General features: G+C 37.1%; 2 protein-coding genes across 2 annotated transcripts; one reads left to right on the top strand and one right to left on the bottom strand.

Moving 5' to 3' along the window:
- Nucleotides 1-159: 159 nt before the first annotated feature.
- clcn4 (chloride channel, voltage-sensitive 4) lies at nt 160-15,495 on the bottom strand. Its single transcript, XM_081358612.1, has 12 exons — nt 15,340-15,495; nt 14,132-14,286; nt 13,787-13,886; nt 13,520-13,707; nt 12,442-12,564; nt 11,119-11,325; nt 10,953-11,033; nt 8,688-9,233; nt 6,586-6,772; nt 5,355-5,750; nt 3,906-4,122; nt 160-888 (listed from the first exon to the last, which is right to left on the bottom strand). Exons 1-12 carry the CDS (start codon nt 15,353-15,355, stop codon nt 798-800), a joined length of 2,307 nt encoding a protein of 768 aa, XP_081214738.1. The 5' UTR covers nt 15,356-15,495; the 3' UTR covers nt 160-797.
- A 2,565-nt stretch (nt 15,496-18,060) lies between these two features.
- Nucleotides 18,061-18,877, top strand: LOC308685581 (putative claudin-24; the record flags this gene model as incomplete). Its single annotated transcript, XM_081357455.1, has 1 exon — nt 18,061-18,877. One exon carries the CDS (start codon nt 18,061-18,063, stop codon nt 18,733-18,735), a length of 675 nt encoding a protein of 224 aa, XP_081213581.1. The 3' UTR covers nt 18,736-18,877.
- Nucleotides 18,878-19,732: the final 855 nt, after the last annotated feature.

The following is a 19,732-nucleotide window of genomic DNA, read 5'->3' as shown; positions in this document are numbered from 1 at the left end:
ATTTTCAAAACGTTTTTATAGAATTCATATATTAACAAAAGTACAAAAGCATTTAACTCGCTGTGTCTTTTAAGTCATGTATCATTTTCATTGTACTTTGTGCAATATTTTTTTAATTAAAGAGTGTAATAAAATAATGCAATGACAATACTATTTATTAATAATATTTTTTATTATTATAACACCCTCAGTTTTATGTGCTGAACTGGAGTAGCAGTTGGACATTAATATCTGTAACAGATGCAGTGTTTCTTTAACAATGACAATATTCATGTTTCAATACAAGAGAGAAAAAAATATCACCATTGTTGATCAAAACTAACATTAACATTGAATGAATAAATAAGGACAAATCACATAAACTTAGTGTTGGAACGCTCACTATCATATTTACAGCGGATTAGGATTAGTGTTTGGATTATTTTTTCCATTTTGACCTTTAGCGTTGTGATATATTATTTAATAAACAAATATAATAAACTCACAAAAAAACTGACATACAAACGAAACAAACTTCATCTGCACACCTCGTGTCCTGTATAGCAGCTTTTGCTTCGAAAACACAGTAAAACCTGTCATAATGTCTTTGCATTTTCAATGCAAATCATCAGCTTGATCATCGGCTTACAGTAGTGCACGTTAAATATAAATATGGCAAAAGCAGCTGTAAAAAAAAATCAACAAAACAACAACAGAGGAAACCAACACTCATATCTACACTCCATCCTGTTTTGGCCACATGAACATGTGAGTTTAGTAACAACAGGATTGTGACGGTTCACTTTGTTCAGGTTCTGCTAGTTGAACATGATGGATTCAGGATCCTGGTTCATCATTTGTGCCATGTGACGCAGAACATCCTTCTTAGTAATGATTCCAAGCAAACGTCTGATGTAAGAGAAACAGTAGTTTAGTCATCAACCGTTTTATCTGATTAGAGATAGCTCATGCTTTTTAAGGTGATTTTATCACACCTGTTTTCATGCTAGCCTGATTTAATCTGTCAAAATGCATTTCAGCTTTAAGCCAGGAAGCTGAACAACATCATGTATATATAGTTTATATGACATGTAATAGTTTATATAGGTTATAATGACATATACACACTACTTTTCAAAAGTTTTGGGTTGGTAAGTTTTTTTTTAAAGAAATCTCTTCTGCTCACCAAGGCTGCTTTTATTTGATCATAAATACAGTAAAAAAGTGAAATATTATTACAATTTTAAATATCTGTATTCTATGTGAATATATAGTAAAGTGTAATTTATTCCAGTGATCAAAGCTGAATGTTCAGCATCATTACTCCAGTCTTCAGTGTCACATGATCCTTCAGAAATCACTCTAATATGATGATTTGATGCTCAAGAAACACTTCTGATAATGTTGAAAGCAGATTAATAATTTTGTGGAAACAGTGATACATTTGATTTTTCAGGATTCTTTGATTAATGGAAATGTTCAAAAGAACATCATTTATTTGAAACAGAAATCTTTTGTAAGATAAATGTCTTTTAAACACTTTGTGTCTTTGCAGAATAGAAGCATTAACTCCTCCTTTTTTTTTAATCTTAACCCAAAATTTTAAATGGAAGTGTATCAAGGTTTCCACAAAAGTATAACGCAGCGTTTTCAACATTGATAAATAATAATCATAAATGTTTCTAAATCGTCATATTAGAAAGATTTCTGAAGGATCATGTGACACTGAAGACTTTGGAATAGGAATAAATTACATTTCACAGTATATTCACATAGCAAAACTGTGATTTTAAATTGCAATAATATTTTTACTGCATTTTTGATTAAAAAAGGAGAAGAGACTTATTAAAAAGACTCTAATATGATGATTTGATGCTCAAGAAACTCTTCTGATAATGTTGAAAGCAGATTAATATTTTTGTGGAAACCGTGATACATTTGGTTTTTCAGGGTTCTTTGATGAACAGAAAGTTCAAAAGAAATATCTTTACTGTCACTTTTGATCAATTTAATGTGTCCTCACTGAATTAAAGGCTTAATTACTGACCTCAAACTTTTGAAAAGTAATTTATAACATTGCCAAATCAAGTAACTAGTTCATCCTCTAAACTAAAGCAATGGTTGCAACATGATGTCTATTTCTGAGGCAATGAGCTCGGAAGCCCCGCCCACTGCAAAATCTCATTGGCCACGCCTCGTGTATTTGAAAGGGAACCTATTATACCCCTTTTCACAAGATGTAAAATAAGTCTCAGGTGTCCCCAGAATGTGTCTCAAGTTTCAGCTAAAAATACCCCACAGATTTATTCATTAAAGCTTGTCAAATTTGCCCCAATTTGGGTGTGAGCAAAAACACGCCGTTTTTTTTTTTGTGTCCCTTTAAATGCAAATGAGCTGCTGCTCCCGAGCCCCTTTCCAGAAGAGGGCGGAGCCTTTACAGCTCGTGCTTCAGACACTCCAGCAACTACAAAACTGGAGAATCTCACGCAGCCAAAATTGTCAGTAGCATGTTCAGACTCAGAAAGAACTTATAACTTCTAGAATGCAACTAGACGTTTCTGAATGCTTTGTGGATACATTTATGTAGTTATTGTGGAGTTAAGTTGATTAAACTCATTGATTATTAAACGTGGAGTGGGTGGATTTTTTCCATTATAGGCTGGTTGTTTGCTGTGGACACACATCTTTATTCAAACACCTTATAAACGTGAATTTTGCGTAATAGGCCCCCTTTAAAGGGATGGTTCGAAGTAAAATCAACTTAGGGTCCTTTGCGCCATGACCTCGAGCCAAACACCCCCCAGAAGCTTTTTCCCCTTGGTCGAACATTATTAAAGTTAGAGCTTATTTAGAGATATCAGCCGAATGGTTTAGTGCAGGCGCTAATGGATCCAAGGCTATATCTGGTAAATTACCCCACTAATAATGCCCAGAATGGACCCAAACTTCTACAGTCGTACAAATAGGTTCTGTACTCATAAAATGAGGACTTGGAAAGTTTGCAAGTACATCAGGAGTTTATTTAAATAACACTTGCCTGATGGCTTATGTTACTGCTAACTCAATGCTAAGCGATGCATAAGGATGTAGTGTAACGACACCCAGTTCCAGGAATGCACTAATATTTTGTTGGTAGCACCAGTTTATATAACAATTATAAGTTAACACTAAGTTGTCAACACTTCGGAAAAAATAATAATTCGTCGTTACATTACATCCTTATGCATTGCTTTCTGCCAGGACTTTTATGTGCTTTTCCCAAACCACTGAAGTGATGTCGACGTCCAGGTTAGCGGTAACATTAGCCATCATGCAAATGTTATTTAAATAAACTCCTGATGTACTTACAAACTTTCCAATGCCTCGTTTTATGAGTGCAGAACCTATTTGTACTTCTGTAGAAGTTTGGTGCCATTATTAGTGGGGTAATTTACCAGAATACAGCCTTGGATCCATTAGCGCCTGCACTAAACCATCCGGCTGATATCTCTAAATAAGCTCTAACTTTAATAATGTTCGACCAAGGGAAAAAGGCTTCTGGGGGGGGTGTTTGGCTCGAGGTCATGGTGCAAAGGACCCTAGATTGATTTTACTCCGAGTCCGAACCATCCCTTTAAACATCACATATATACGTTCTGAGCAGGAATTGAAATTAACACCCACCAAATGCGGGTAAAAATCAACTGTGGCGAGTAACGCTGTCAAATCACTTATTATGTTTGATGAATGTATGAAATCCAAATTTATAATATACATACACACACACATATGACGTAGTTAATCTGGTTTATTTCTTTTTTCCTTTCTTATTTTTGGCTAGTAGAGTTTCTGAATGGCCGAAGTTAATTTCAAACCCCGGTTCTGAGTTAAACTAATCGAAACATGCATTTTTTTATTATTAGTTGCCTAAAAACAGTTATTCTCACCCGCTGCGTGTGACCAGACACTGGCGGAGACCCAGCTTGCGGAAGATGTCCACCACCGTCTCCATGGGCGTGTGATCGGTGACGGTGAAGGGACTCAGATTCAGGATGCGTCTCAGTTTCAGAGGCTGAGGGTTCGTTGCAGGAATCTGTGGAGCGTCTTCGGTGAAATACACCACAGAGTTACTCACCACACCGTCCTGCTTCTGACGCGCCGTTTCTGAGGAGAGGTCAAGCAGACGGCGATACATTTACGATTATTAACATCATACAGTATTTCATACTAGGACAGAGTATTCGCCACTTACATGTATATCATGTACCATATTCTTTTGTTTCTTGTTTTCATTCTTGTGAAGCAAAAATGCTGATTTTGAAACTGATTCAATGATTTCTCTTGAACCAGAATATTAAAAAAATATTATATTCTTAATGAATATTAATCAAAAATGTGTATTGATCATCAAATCCTCATATTAGAGTGATTTCTGAAGGATCATGTGACACTGAAGACTGGAGTAATGATGCTGAACATTCAGCTTTGATCACAGGAATAAATTATACTTTACTATATATTCACATAGAAAACAGGTAGTTTAAATTGTAATAATATCTCTCTATTTTTACTGTATTTTTTATTAAATAAACAAAGCCTTGGTGAGCAGAATAGACTTCTTTCAAAAGCGTTAAATAATCTTACCGACCCTGAACTTTAGACCGGTAGTGTATATAATTCATTAAATTAACACTAGGTCATTATTAACTAAAACTAAAACCTTTTTTTTTAAGTATCATGAAACAAAATAAAAATTAACTAAAATAAAATATAAAAAAATAGCCTCCAAGGCAACATTTCTCATTTTAGTTAAGTTTAACTTGAAGAACTAAAATAACTAAAACTAATAAAAAAACTGAATCAAAACTATATAGACAGTTAAAAAAAAACACATAAAAAAGTACTAAAATTAAAGAAAAAATATATAATTCAAAATATTAATAAAAACTATAAAAGTAGCCTATATCAATAATACTAAAATAGCACAGATGAACACCAAATGACACAATCATATTAAATGCACCAATATTGCCAATATTATTTAATATAAATGCCAATTATTTTACTTCTTGAATCTACTTAATTACAATGACTGTTTGAAATGATGATTCCTCTGTAATATCACAGCAAATGACACCAAATATTGTAAAAAAGCTAAAAATCAATCATTAAAAACACAATCCATGTAAACAGATGAAGCCCAGTGTCTTTAAGACCTGATATGAACATTATATTTGATTAGTTAAGGTACGTAAACTGAAAAATCAACAAGTGTGCAGCACATTCAAGCCAAAGTAGAGTTCAAACTAAAACAATCGGATATAAAGACACATCAGATTAGGTGATGGAGGAAGCGTAGGCTGGTATTCGTGGTCTTGTGTGCGTGTGTGTCTTACTGATGGCCAGGATAAGATCCCGTCTCTGCACGAAGCCGATGAGTCTCTCAGATTCCCTCGAGACGACCACAGGAAAGCCGTTGTAGTCGGTCTCCTTGATGAGCGTCTCCACGTCCTCCACGGTGGTGCTGTCCTGCGTGAGCACCGACAGCGGAGGCTCGTTTCGGCGCGGGCGCATCACGTCGGTGGCCAGCGTGCGGTGCGTGAACTCGTCCTGGTCCAGGTACGGGTAGCCGTTGAGCTGGATGTGAGCCTCATAAATGCCCTCCTTACCGAAAGCGTCGGCCACCCACTTGCTGGTGACGGCGGCCGCCATCAGAGGAACGATGTACTCCAGACCGCCGGTCAGCTCGAACATGATGACCACAAGAGAGACCGTCATGCGCGTCACGCCGCCTGGACAACAGACAAACACTTCACTTCTACACTTCTGCACTTCCACGGCTCGTGATCTACACTACCGGTCTCGTCTGCTCACCGTGCTCCATTTATTTGATCAAAAATACAGTAAAAAACGAACAAAATTAAAATAGCTGTTTTCTATGTGAATATATAGGAAAGCGTAATTTGTTCCTGTGATCAAAGCTGAATGTTCAGCATCATTACTCCAGTCTTCAGTGTCACATGATCCTTCAGAAATCATTATAATATGATGATTTGCTGCTCAAGAAACACTTCTGATTATTATCAGTGTTGAAAACAGCTTCATATCTTTGTGGAAACTGTGAAACATTTTGTTTTTTAGGATTTTTTGATTAAAGGAAACAGCATATATTTGAAACAGAAATCTTTTGTAACAAATGTCTTTTAAACACTGTCTTTGCTGAATAAAAGCATTAACTCCTTTTTAACCCAAAATTTTAAATGGAAGTGTATCAGGGTTTCCACAAAATTATGACGCAGCTGTTAAACGGTTTTCAACATTGATAATAATCATACATGTTTCTAAATCAGCACATTAGAATGATTTCTGAAGGATCATGTGACACTGAAGACTGGAGTAATGATGCTGAAAATCCAGCTTTGATCACAGGAATAAATTACATTTCACTGTATATTCACATAGAAAACTATGATTTTAAATTGCAATAATATTTTTAAAGCAGAAAATAAAGCAGAAGAGACTTCTTACAAAGACATTACAAACACTTTTGACCAGTAGTGTAAATCAGCAAAACTTTCACTCATAAACCACATCTTGATCTGAAGAAATTGTTATGTAATGTCTTACCTAAACATGCAGCGGCGCCGACCATGGCGTATAAACCCGGCGTCACACAATCAGCGCCCGGGCGGCACCAGTTCTTAAATATGATCCAGTCATGATGATGGTACGCCATCTGCTCCACTGCAATGCCCACGATACGCCCAGCGATGGCACCCACCGCCATACTGGGAATGAACAGACCCGAGGGGATCTGAGGGGGAACATCAGGTGACGAGGATGACATTAGTGCTGCTCGGTTATGGCCAAAATCATGACTATTTTGGTAAATATTTAACATGACTCATTGACTTTGGAAAAATCATGCATCTATTGAACTTTAAAGGAGCACTGTAACTTTTGGCCCTCTAACGGATCAAAAACTGCACGCATTTTGCAGAATAACACTGTTTGGTTGCGTGTCGATGAATATGATTCTTTCTCATAACTACAAGAGGGAGAGAGAGGAATTATCATACTGCTCATAAAACATCAGAGATATAACCAGTTTAGATGAAAGGATCTCAAGCTGATTAGCTGAAGATGTTACTGTAGTTTTACCCATTAATAGACACGGTACTTCAATGTATTTGTCATTGAATCAGTCATTCAAGAGATTTGTTCAAAAATGCTGATTCATCCAGTATTGAAACATGTAAAGTATTTATGAGTGAGTCGTTGAATTATTTATGCAAGAGATGTTCAAAAACGCTGATTCATCCAGTATTGAAACGTGAAGTATTTCTGAGTGAGTCATTGAATCATTCATTCAAGAGATTCATTCAAAAACGCTGATTCATCCAGTTTTGAAACATGTTAAGTATTTATGAGTCATTGAATCATTCATTCAAGAGATTTGTTCAAAAACACTGATTCATCCAGTATTGAAACGTTAAGTATTTCTGAGTGAGTCATTGAATCATTCATTCAAGAGATTCATTCAAAAACACTGATTCATCCAGTTTTGAAACATGTTAAGTATTTATGAGTCATTGAATCATTCATTCAAAAGATTTGTTCAAAAACACTGATTCATCCAGTATTGAAACGTTAAGTATTTCTGAGTGAGTCATTGAATCATTCATTCAAGAGATTCATTCAAAAACACTGATTCATCCAGTTTTGAAACATGTTAAGTATTTATGAGTCAATGAATCATTCATTCAAGAGATTTGTTCAGAAACACTGATTCATCCAGTATTGAAACGTTAAGTATTTCTGAGTGAGTCATTGAATCATTCATTCAAGAGATTCATTCAAAAACACTGATTCATCCAGTTTTGAAACATGTTAAGTATTTATGAGTCAATGAATCATTCATTCAAGAGATTTGTTCAGAAACACTGATTCATCCAGTATTGAAACGTTAAGTATTTCTGAGTGAGTCATTGAATCATTCATTCAAGAGATTCATTCAAAAACACTGATTCATCCAGTTTTGAAACATGTTAAGTATTTATGAGTCAATGAATCATTCATTCAAGAGATTTGTTCAAAAACACTGATTCATCCAGTATTGAAACGTTAAGTATTTCTGAGTGAGTCATTGAATCATTCATTCAAGAGATTCATTCAAAAACGCTGATTCATCCAGTTTTGAAACATGTTAAGTATTTATGAGTCATTGAATCATTCATTCAAGAGATTTGTTCAAAAACACTGATTCATCCAGTACTGAAACGTTAAGTATTTCTGAGTGAGTCATTGAATCATTCATTAAAGAGATTCATTCAAAAATGCTGATTCATCCAGTTTTGAAACATGTTAAGTATTTATGAGTGAGTCATTGAATTATTTATTCAAGAGATTTTTTCAAAAACGCTGATTCCTCCAGTATGAGTAAGTGATTGAATCAATCAATCAAACCAATTTCTTTTAAAAATTCATTCTAATTAATTAAACATTTTAAAATAGACTGCTTAATATTTTGTCCGAACCTCTGGTAATTTACATGTTATTTTATTTAGTTGTCTGTTCAGAATCTCTATTTGAAACAAAACGAAAACGTGATTCTCAGTTTTATTTATGTATTACGCATGTAATTGTATTATTGTTTATATATCATGCAGCTCTAAACGCATATAAATAACACCACTGCCTTTGAGACGTGAAAAAGCCATCACCCTCACCTTCATGCCGAATGTGAAGATGGTGATGACGATCTTGAAGACGAGCGCGAGCGTGAGCTGCCAGAGGGCGCTGTAAACGCCAGGCCCGGCGGGTCTGTCCGGGATGTCGTCCACGGGACGGGTCGTGTTGGGATTGTTGATGTAATCGCAGAGTTGTGACGACTCCAGCGCTCCGCAGTCGTTGAACAGCTCTGAGATCAGCTCGCTCGTGCTCCGCCGTGTGTACGGGTTCGGGAACGCCAGGACAGCCGTGATTCCCGTGACCACGATGACCTCCAGCACGGGATACTTGCCCAGTAGTGTGGTCTTCCGGCGCCGGCACCAGGCGATGTTCCCGCGGATGAACAGGGTCCCCCAGAGGCCCCCGAACACACCCAGCAGGATGAAGGGCACCAGCTCCGCCATGTACCAGGGTGTGTGATACTCCACGTAGAACAGGACCAGCCGGTTGTTGCCGAACGGGTTGATGGAGCGCAGAGTGAAGGCCGCCACCAGAGCAGCGAAGAAAGAGCGCCACAGTGTCTTCAGCGGGAAATAATAACTGACCTGCAGACACACAGCATCATGGGTAAACTCTGTGGCATTTCTGTGGATGTACAAGGATGTGTGTGTGTGTTTGTGTGAGTGTGTGTGTCTGAGTGAGTGAGTGTGTGTGTGTGAGTACAGGGGCGTAGCCATCATTTCAAAAGTGAGGGGGACAGAATGTCAAGTGTAATACCAGTTTTTTTTTTTCAGACTTTTGTTGACAGGTTTCTGCTTAATTGGCTTAATATGCTATTTATTTTTAAAGCAATAAAACAGAAAGAACAAAAGAAAGAAAGATGTTCAGTACTTTATATCACACATGCAGGGTTTTTCCTGGCTCCAAACTAGGCGGAGGTGGTAAAACCCTGATCATGTATTTTAATAATAAGATAATAAAATTTGTATTTGGCCATTATATAGCCTACTGTGTTTGTGGGTGGAACTCGGTACCTCTAGGGGGGTCCGGGGGCATGCCCCCCTGGAAGAACTTTTTTAACATTTTAAAGATAAATTCATTAATCTTATACACTTTGAGTCACCCGAATCTGCTGTTAAAAATAAAAAATACACCCGCCATCCGCCCAAACCTATGATATTTATCATCACAATTACAATTATTCAAATTCTCAGTGTTAAGCATGATAATATGGTAAAATGTCACACTGAAGTAGGCTGCTTCTATCTATCTATCTATCTATCTATCTATCTATCTATCTATCTATCTATCTTACTAAACTAAAACTTTCCAATTGAAAACCTTCAAACTTCAAGCTTTTAAAACTACTTCAAACTTTCTGGTTAGGCTTGTTTTTCAAGAGTTTTTTTGTCATGTTTGTCATCATGTATACGTTACAACGCTGCCTGATTCAAGCAGGCTGTTAATGCATTAAAATACAAATTCAGCATTAACAATCACCATGTTTATTCTAATTTGAAGAGCTTTGATAACATCTGTGAAAATAAAAGACATTACGAATAAAAAAAGATTGAAAATAAGTGCACGTTTCGCGGGTAGTGAATATTTTTAGTAGTAAACTTGTTAATTATTCAACAAGAGAAATATTCATCATTGTGCAACCCAATTCGGATACCACATGACAACTTACTTACAGTGCTTGACTTTTTTGTGAAAAAGGAGTGAAGAGTTTTTTTGCCGTTTTGAACTTATTGCAAGTTTGCGACGATCTCTATGAAAAAAATGGATTGGGCGCGGCCGCGCGGGTGCGAGCATGGGCGTGTCGTGATGCGCGAGTGACTGATTACCATGAAAACATGAAAGTCACGTATGTAGATAGACTATCCTTGACTCTTTGGATTTTAAATCTCGATGTATAGGCTATACACACCCGCGAAAACCTCAGCTTGTCGTGGACACACTTGCCCTATGAAAAAGTGCGGGGGACGAATTTACATTTTATAAAAAGACACGTCCCCCGCGTAATCTACGCCCATGTGTGAGTATATGTCTGAGCAAGTGTGTGCATGTGTGTGACAGTGTGGGTGTGTGTGACTGTGTGTGTGTGTGTGTGTGTGTGTGTGTGTGTGTGTGTGTGTGTGTGTGTGTGTGTGTGTGTGTGTGTGTGCGTGTATGTGTGAGACAGTGTGTGTGTGTGTGTGTGTGTGTGTGTGTGTGTGTGTGTGTGTGTGTGTGTGTGTGTGTGTGTGTGAGAGAGAGAGAGTGTCTGAGATAGTGTGTGTGTGTGTGTGTGTATGTGTGTGTGTGTGTGTGTGTGTGTACACCTCCTCCAGGCTGAAAAGCACTCCTCCGATTGGAGCTCCAAATGCTACAGACACTCCCGCCGCCGCGGCCGCAGACAAAACCTGGAACACACAAACACAAGCAGAGGATTTCAGGAGATCATATCTCACATCAGTAACATGTGTTCTGTCCTGCAGATCTGCGCACCTCTCTGCGCTTGCCCTCGTTCTTGCTGTATTTGGAGAACAGGCTGCAGAACAGATTCCCACAGCAACAGGCGACGTGAACGAGCGGCCCTTCCTTCCCCAGACTGAGGCCGGACGACACGGCTAGCACTAGCGTCACCGTCTTTATGAGCAGCGTCCACTTCCCCAGATACCCTCGGATGATGAACCCACTCAAGATCGTCTTGATCTGCACACACAAACACACACAAACACACACATGGACATCTAGATGAATACAATGGTGCGTTCAAGTCATCTCATGAAGGTCGTATTTACGAGTTGAACGCACATGAACGCCTCCACAATGATGTAAATACCAGTGGATTTTCTTTAAAGGTTTTTAGCAGTGATATTGTCAGGCTTTTCTATTTACAGTGAAGTTAACTTCCTGCACAGAATATGATGGCATTTTAATATAACAATATAGTAACAATAAAGCAGTGGCTTCAAAAACTAATTAAAGGGGTGGTTGATTATGATTTGACTTTTCTGACTTTAGTTAGTGTGTAATGTTGCTGTTTGAGCATAAACAACATCTGCAAAATTACAACGCTCAAAGTTCAAAGCAAAGGGAGATATTTGCTTTTAAAGAAATCGCTTTTTAAGGACTACAACAAACGGCTGGTAGAGACTACACCACATTCCTCCCGGATTAGTGACATCACCAACCCTAGAATTTACATAAACCCCGCCCCCTGAACACGATTTATAGATTATCAAGACAGAATATGCTAATCAATGACTAGAAGATAACTACACATCAGCTTCATAAATTCATCAACTAACCATTCAGAAATGTCCTGTTGCTTCTACATGTTGTCACTTCTTCTTGAGTGCTAAAAGTTTTGAAATTTTCAGTGCATGTGTGTGTGTGAGGTAAAAGGACACAATCTCATGAAGCTCCGCCCCCTGTGCCGGGAGCAGCAGCTCATTTGCATTTAAAGGGACAGACACAAAAACGATGCGTTTTTGCTCACCCTCAAAAAGTGACAATTTTAACATGCTATATAAAAATATCTGTGGGGTATTTTGAGCTAAACTTCACACACACACTCTGGGGACATCAGAGACTTATTTTACATCTTGTGAATAGGGCATTATACCACCTCTTTAAAAACATAAACAAGCAAGGCACACCTGATGCACATTTCTTTGTTCTTCATTTTCTAGAACTAAAGTTTAAGAACCTTGCTGTATCTTTGTGTAATTAATTAAGAGAAAGTAAACCACCATCTTACTCTGAGAAAGTGACTTGAACGCTCAATAACAGCTCATTTGCATAAGCTGCGCTCAGTTTGTGTACCTCAGGTATTCCTGATCCGCAGGCGTACGGCGCGAACACTCGCACCAGAGACACGGCCAGGAAGGAGAAGAAGAGCGCCCACAACACGTACAGGAAGTAGTTCAGCATGTACACTCCAGCGCCCTGAGCACACAATTACACAGAGATACGTATAAGAGAATATGAAGATGATTACAAACTTGGGTTGTGTCTGAAATTGCTCACTATACCCTTAGATAGGGCACTATTTGAGGAAACAGCAATTGCACCGCAATAACAAAACGTACAACCCTTGTACACTCAATGGCTAGAGAATACCCATAATGCACTGTGATAGTCACACGCCGAATGGGTCCGAACTCACTCACTCGATTTCATTCACTCCCTAAAAGTGAACTGTATTAATGAACTAATGTGGAGAATAGTGAATGAGGGTATAGGGGGCGATTTCAAACACAGCCGAGGACTGCACGATACGAGAGGAAAATAGAATTGAGATTGATAAATAAGTGCCACATAATTTGATAAATTTTTTTGTGATTAAATGTCAATATGGCTATAATAATAGCAAAAATAATAAAATAAAATAATAAAAATCATAAAAAATGATATATATATGTAATAAAAAATATTTATATTTATTTTTTAATTGTTATTTATATTTATACAAAAAATAATAAGATATAATTAATAATAAATATATCAGTATTAGAATTTACAAAATAAAAATCTGAAACAATATTTAATATTTATTTTTCAGATAAAAATTGCGATTGCGATTTGAAAAATAAAAGTTTTTGTTTTATTTACAAAATAAAAATGTTAAACAAAATAAGAAAATAAAAATATTTAAACTTTGTAAATATTATAACTTATTATAACAGTAAAATAAAAAAATCTAGTATTTAAGAAAAATAATATAATTAAATAATATGTTATTTATATAATAATAACAATAATCATAATTACAGTGCAACTTTATTTTGAGAACAGTGCAACTTTTATCTTTATTTAATTTCATTAAGCCACATGCAGCCTTGGGATAAATGCAAAAAGAATCATTGCTTAAGAATGAGTTTTAACTCATCCCTCACTCTACCTCAGTGTATCCCGTCATCAGTTCAGCCCACTTCTGCCACTGAGGACATTTGTCTCTGTCGGCGAAGGTCGTCTCGTTCGACGTCCAGCAACACTGCTCATGACTGTACCAGAACGCAGACAAACACACTCCTTCCTTCAGATCCGTCATCCAATCCACAGCCAGATCAATCACTCCGGCCAGCGTGCCTGCGTTAGACGAGACACACATGTTGAAAGTTAAGTGTTTTGGCCAGTGATGTCATCATAAGTGGGCGTGTCTCTTCACCTGACAGCAGGCCAATCAGAAGCATCACCAGCCATCCTGACCAGGCGTCCAGCAAACTCTTGATCAGCTCCCAGATGGACTCTTTACTCTTACTGGTGATCTGCAAACACACACAAAACCTGATGATTAACTGATTAATCAAATGCACGTTCAGTTATTGGTCCGGGAACATTAACAAAAATAGGAAGATACAGGATTTTTTGAGTTTAGAGGCTAAAATTCATTCAACATCCTAATTTATGGCATAGTAAGGATACAATAAGAGTCTGAAACCAACATTCAAAACCCCTGCTGCAAAAATAGAAATTGTGTATCACAATATCAGCGTCTGTCAGGGTGTTTTACCTTCCGGTGTCTGTCCGTGTCTCGGGATTTTTCTCTCAGCCAGTCGATGGTGTGAAAGTCCTCATAAGTGCCGACGTCTGGGAACGGCTCGTCCAGGAAGTCCATCAGGTTCCCGGCGCCGTTCATCTCCTCGGTGGGAGTCGCACTGCTGGTGCCTGCGCAGAACAACCAGATTATCAAGACTTATATTAGCAAACAAACACTCAACCTGGACCTTCACTCATCCAACTTCACGAGGTGCATTCTGGGATGCTACTGAAGGAATATGTACTTCATATGAGAAAACATTTATATACATTAGGAACAATTAATATATATTTTTTATAGATATGCATAAGTGTTTATTTAACATAAAATAAAACATTTATGAAAGTAAATATTGCAGTATATATTGCAACAACATGCAGCTGAAGAAATGCATATTCTTATAAAATACTGTAGCAGTACTATAGTACAGTAATGGCATTAATATATATATATATATGCCATTACTGTATATATATTAGTGCTGTCAAATAGATTAATCCCATCTAACGTAAAAGTTTGTATTTATATAAAATACTAATATATATATATATATACACACACACAAACATATATGTCTGCACAAAGATATAAATATATATGTGTGTGTGTGAGTGTGTGTATACACATACTATTTAATGTATAAATAAATATAATATATACACATATATTATATAAACACAAAGTATATTTGGTTACACTTTATTTTAAGGTGTCATTGTTACAGTGTAACTAGACATTTAAGTACTGAGTAATATTAAGCAACTACATGCACTTACTATAGGGTTAGTATTAGGATTATGGTTTGTAACATATGTAACAATGACACTGTAAAATAAAGTGTTACCGTATATATTTATATATTAATGAATGCTACCATGGTACATGTCGAGGTCTAGTTTTTGCAGTGTCGTTTAATAGTCATATGTTCCAGCAGAGGTTTAGCTGTATAATATTTGGGTTGGTCACAATGGACCTTTATTCACGCACGCAGAGGCCTGACAGTAATATCCCTCAGATGTCACAGGTGGTGTGACTGCGGAATGTTAAAACACACATGCTTGAATAAACTAAACAGAATTAAAGACCCTGCATGCATCAGAATACACCCATAATAACAACACGGATGTCTCACACACAGAGCAGGTGCACGATGATTCTGATCATACAAACATGAATCTCACCATCTGCCTCCGCCATGTCGCTGTACGTGTACTTAGATCAGAGATGCAGTGATGGTTTGAGGTGTTTATCCATCATAACATCAGATTAATCTGATGCAGCAGGACGGCGACATACAGTGATGACGTCACGGCGTCTATACAGCCAGCGCTCACTGCGCCTGCGCGAACGTCAGCGCGGCGCAACGACTGCGCAGAGACACAAGACAGGCGCTAGCAGATCCTCTATTAAACTGTATTCATATCTAAAGATGCTTTCTGATATGTTGCACAGTAGAAATCAAGTATCAAATATCAGAATTAAATCCAGCCGTCACAAACGACTGTAATTGGTCGATCATGATCCGCGCTGAGAAAAGTAACATGCACCATGTGACCACAACATAGGCCACAACAGTGGTTAGTGTCCTACATATCTTTATCTTAGCTACAGTTATTATTGTTACTACAGTAAACGTGTGTTGACTTGGTATTAACCATAATGTCCTTACAGAAGAATATATAGAATATAAATATATAGAAAGACTCCGAAAGCCAGTAAACTGGAGTGTGTATGATATAAATATGCGTGTTTGAAGCGCTTTTTTATTTTCAAAATGACATTTTGGAAGGTAAAGAACAATTCATTTTGCAAATCATTTTATTTGGAAAATACTATATACTACATAAGAAGAAACCAAAACCTTTTACATACTAAACAAACTAAAAACAATAAAAGCATTAAAACACCGAAAGTCACAAGCTTTATTTCTTCTGCTCCTTTATTTCAGATTTTTCAGATTCTTACTATTTATGACATTAATATTTTTTCAAATATGTGTTTTCGTTTATAATATATAGGCCTATATTTAAGTTAAGGGAATATTCCTGACCATTTTAAAACTCATTTTAAAGTGTAAGTGTAGCTGAGAAATGCAGGCGAAGACGAGGATCTAAACGCAGGGGGATTTAATAAAGTCACACAAAACACAGAACTCAAAGAACAAAGGAACAAAACCAGGGGAATCACAGAGACAGAGGCAACACAAGTGAAACACAAGGGCTTTAAATCCACAGGGACAAACAAGCTTTTAAGTAATGAGGAAACAAGATACACTTGGGAACAATCATGAACTGATCAAAAGGAAAAACTACAAAGGACTACAAAACCACAAAACAGGAAACACTAACAGTCCACACAAGACAAGGGGAACACAAAACAGCAATCATGACAGAAAGTCAATTGTCATTTAACTCATCAATTTTCATTTTTTCATCCTCCTAAATTTCTATCTGTTTTTTTCATTTCTATACATACATTTTTATTTATTTATTTGTTTGTTTGTTTTATCATTATTATTTTTGGAAATTAAATGTTGTTTCGGTGGAGCTTTTCCTTACAGGTTTTCCTCCTCTATTCTGCGCTGTATATTAATTGTTTATTTTAAAATAAACTTATTAGACCAAGAACATGAATTAGGTAAATGTAATCAACTCTCTAAATGTCTCTCACTGGCAAAGTGTGCATTGAATTAAACATGAGGTATAATATCATCTTTCTTACATTCACTTTCTCTCTTCAGTGTTTTAAAATATAAAAGCAGACTATGGAAATTTACATTGCTGCTGGTTTTCAAGTATTTGTATGAACATTGTCTTTCTTATAAATTACCTCATACTAGGGGTGGTTTGCCATAATATATGGCAAAAATATCACATCACGATTTTTTTCACGATTCTTTATCAAATTGGTTGTACTATTTTGCAAGTGACTGAGCATTACAGCCACACTAATGTCCCTATTTTAAAAACAAAGCCTTACAAGGTAACAACATATTAAATAAAAAAGAATGGCAGACATTAGGCCAAAGTGGCGAAGATAAAAATCTTTGTCATTATTTTCTCTGTTATTAAAAAAATAAGAACAAAGATACACATTACGAAACACAATTTATACAAATAAAATAAACAGAGCTTTATTTTTTCAGCTACAGTAGGTGTATTTAGCAGTGAAGAAAGTAATTAAATTAACAAATATAAAAATAAAACACTACATAGACTTCACTGTATAAATTATACATTGATTCTTATTAAAGCTACTATATTAAAGTTCTCAGTCAGTGAGTGATTTTCTCTTTGTGTTTTAAAGGGATAGTTCCCCTCAAAATGAAAATTTTCATAATTTACTCTCTCAAGTTGTTTTAAACACGAGTTTCTTTCTTCTGTTGAAAATAAAAGTTATTTTGGAGAATGTGGGTTTCCAAACATGTTGCTGTATTTTCCTACTATGGAAGTCAATGGGGACCAACATCTGTTTGGTTACCCACATTCTTCAAAATATTTTCTTTTACAAAAATACTAAATAAAAAGCATTATCAAACTAAAATATAGTAAAAATTACAATACATGACACGCGACGGTTTATTAATAAACTAATATGACCTTATTGTAAAGTGTTACCAAATGAATGATGTACTAATATAATCCAATCCACTCAAATCATTAGAGGTCAGTGACTTATTATCAGTGCAAAACAGAGTGTGTGTTTTCATTTGATCTGCACATGTGAATGATGTTGTTGTGCTGAGAGAGAGAGAGAGAGAGAGAGAGAGAGAGAGAGAGAGAGAGAGCGCTTCTGCCCACCCGACGCGAGAGATGACGCGCGGCGACTCCTCAGCAAACACTCATGCCACTCCTCAGTCACTGACTACTAGAGGAAGAGGAGGAGGAGGAGGAGAGGTGGTCATGGACCCCGGAGTGTGTGTTCTGGAGCTGCTGGGTGTGTGTTTGTCGCTGGCCGCCTGCTTGTGTTCGCTCCTCACCACCGCCATGCCCCGCTGGCTCACGCTCTCCACGGAGCTCCTGCCCACGGAGAGCTTCGAGCTGGGGTTGTGGGGAACATGTGTGGTGCAGGATCTCGGGGTCACCGAGTGCCGGCCGTACGACAGTCTGCTGGGTCTCCCTCCTGATATTCGCCTCGCCAGAATCCTGATGTGCGCGACGGTGGCTGCAGGTTTAATCGGCCTGTCCTTCTCCATCCCGGGCATCCACCTGGTGAACAGCTGCAGACGCACGGAGAACTTCGGGGCCAAGCGGACCCTGAAAATGCTCGGTGGGATCTTTGGCTTGATTGCAGGAGTGCTCGGGCTCGTGCCCGTGTCGTACGTGGCGCACCTGACGGTCCTGCGCTTCTTCGACGAGAGCGTGCCGAGCGTGGTCCCGCGCTGGGAGTTTGGAGACGCGCTCTTCTTCGGGTGGACCGCTGGGTGTTTGCATGTGGTGGCTGGCTTCTTGTTGGTCACCTCTTGCTGGTATCTGCGAGAGGAAACATGCCCACTACACCAGTCTATCCCGCTAAACAGAGCGCGCATTACGCGTCCGGAACGGTCTCCATCACGCAGGAGGACAGAGTATGTGTGAGAGATTAAACCTCTGGCCCGTCAAACACACAGTTTTGCTTCAACTAATGTTTTGCTGCACTGGTAATTATTCAATGGTCTCGATTGATCAGATATATGTGAGTTGATTGTAAATAAATGCTGCTACTTTCTGTTATTATTTTTTTTTTCAGATTGGTAACCCTTTACAATAAGGTCCTATTATTCAATAACATCAACTAACAATTGCTAAAGTATTTATTAATCTTTGTTAATGCTAGTTAATGGAAAAAAAATAGTTCGTGTCAGCTCAGGTCTATTAAATATAATATTAACTTTTGATTTTAATAATGTATTAGTAAATGTTATAATTAACATAATTCATGTTAAATGCAGTTAAAACGGAACCTTATTGTAAAGTGTTACCCTTAATTATGATTATAAATCATCAGTACTGTTGCAAGCTATTTATGAATCATGTTATAAGCTCTTTTGACACCCAGATCTGCACATGTGAATATGATTCTAATGAGAAACAGTTTACTAATCGTGAAAATGAAATATGCAAACTTTCCAAGAAAGTGCACTTTTATGACTATGAGGTCATTTATATATATCAAGACAATTTTATGCTAATTATCCAAATATTGCCAGAAAAACCAGCCTCAAGCTTGTCAGTTTGTCTGTTTTTATATATTTTAAAGCGCTGAAAGAGAGCGAGAGAGTGAGAGATTATATATTGTGTTCTCTGACATGTCAAAGTACCAAAGTTGTGATGATCAGTCAATAAATCACCTTAATGTTTTTGTCATGTGATGTGTGGAGAGATGGAGGTTCTCATTTTTTATTCAACTTTGTGAAATTGGCTTTAATTTATCAGTTTAAAGCAAATGTTTATGACAATATTGCTTGTGAGGTTCATAAATTAAGAAAGAATATTTTAAAATGCTTAATAAGCTAAATTGAGGTACAAAGGTCTGAGACTAGTAGAAAAAATCGCATTAAATTGTATATGTGTATATATATATATATATATATAT

The sequence above is a fragment of the Scardinius erythrophthalmus genome (assembly GCF_964197995.2).
Source record: "Scardinius erythrophthalmus genome assembly, chromosome: 25".
NCBI lineage: Eukaryota > Metazoa > Chordata > Actinopteri > Cypriniformes > Leuciscidae > Scardinius > Scardinius erythrophthalmus.
This window is presented reverse-complemented; position numbering and strand designations above follow the sequence as displayed.

Coding starts and splice junctions, on each gene's coding strand:
- clcn4 (XM_081358612.1), bottom strand. Junction 12,565..13,519: donor TGATGACGGGATACACTGAG/GTAGAGTGAGGG, acceptor TTGTGTGCTCAG/GGCGCTGGAGTGTACATGCT. Junction 11,326..12,441: donor GCGGATCAGGAATACCTGAG/GTACACAAACTG, acceptor TTGTGTGTGCAG/ATCAAGACGATCTTGAGTGG.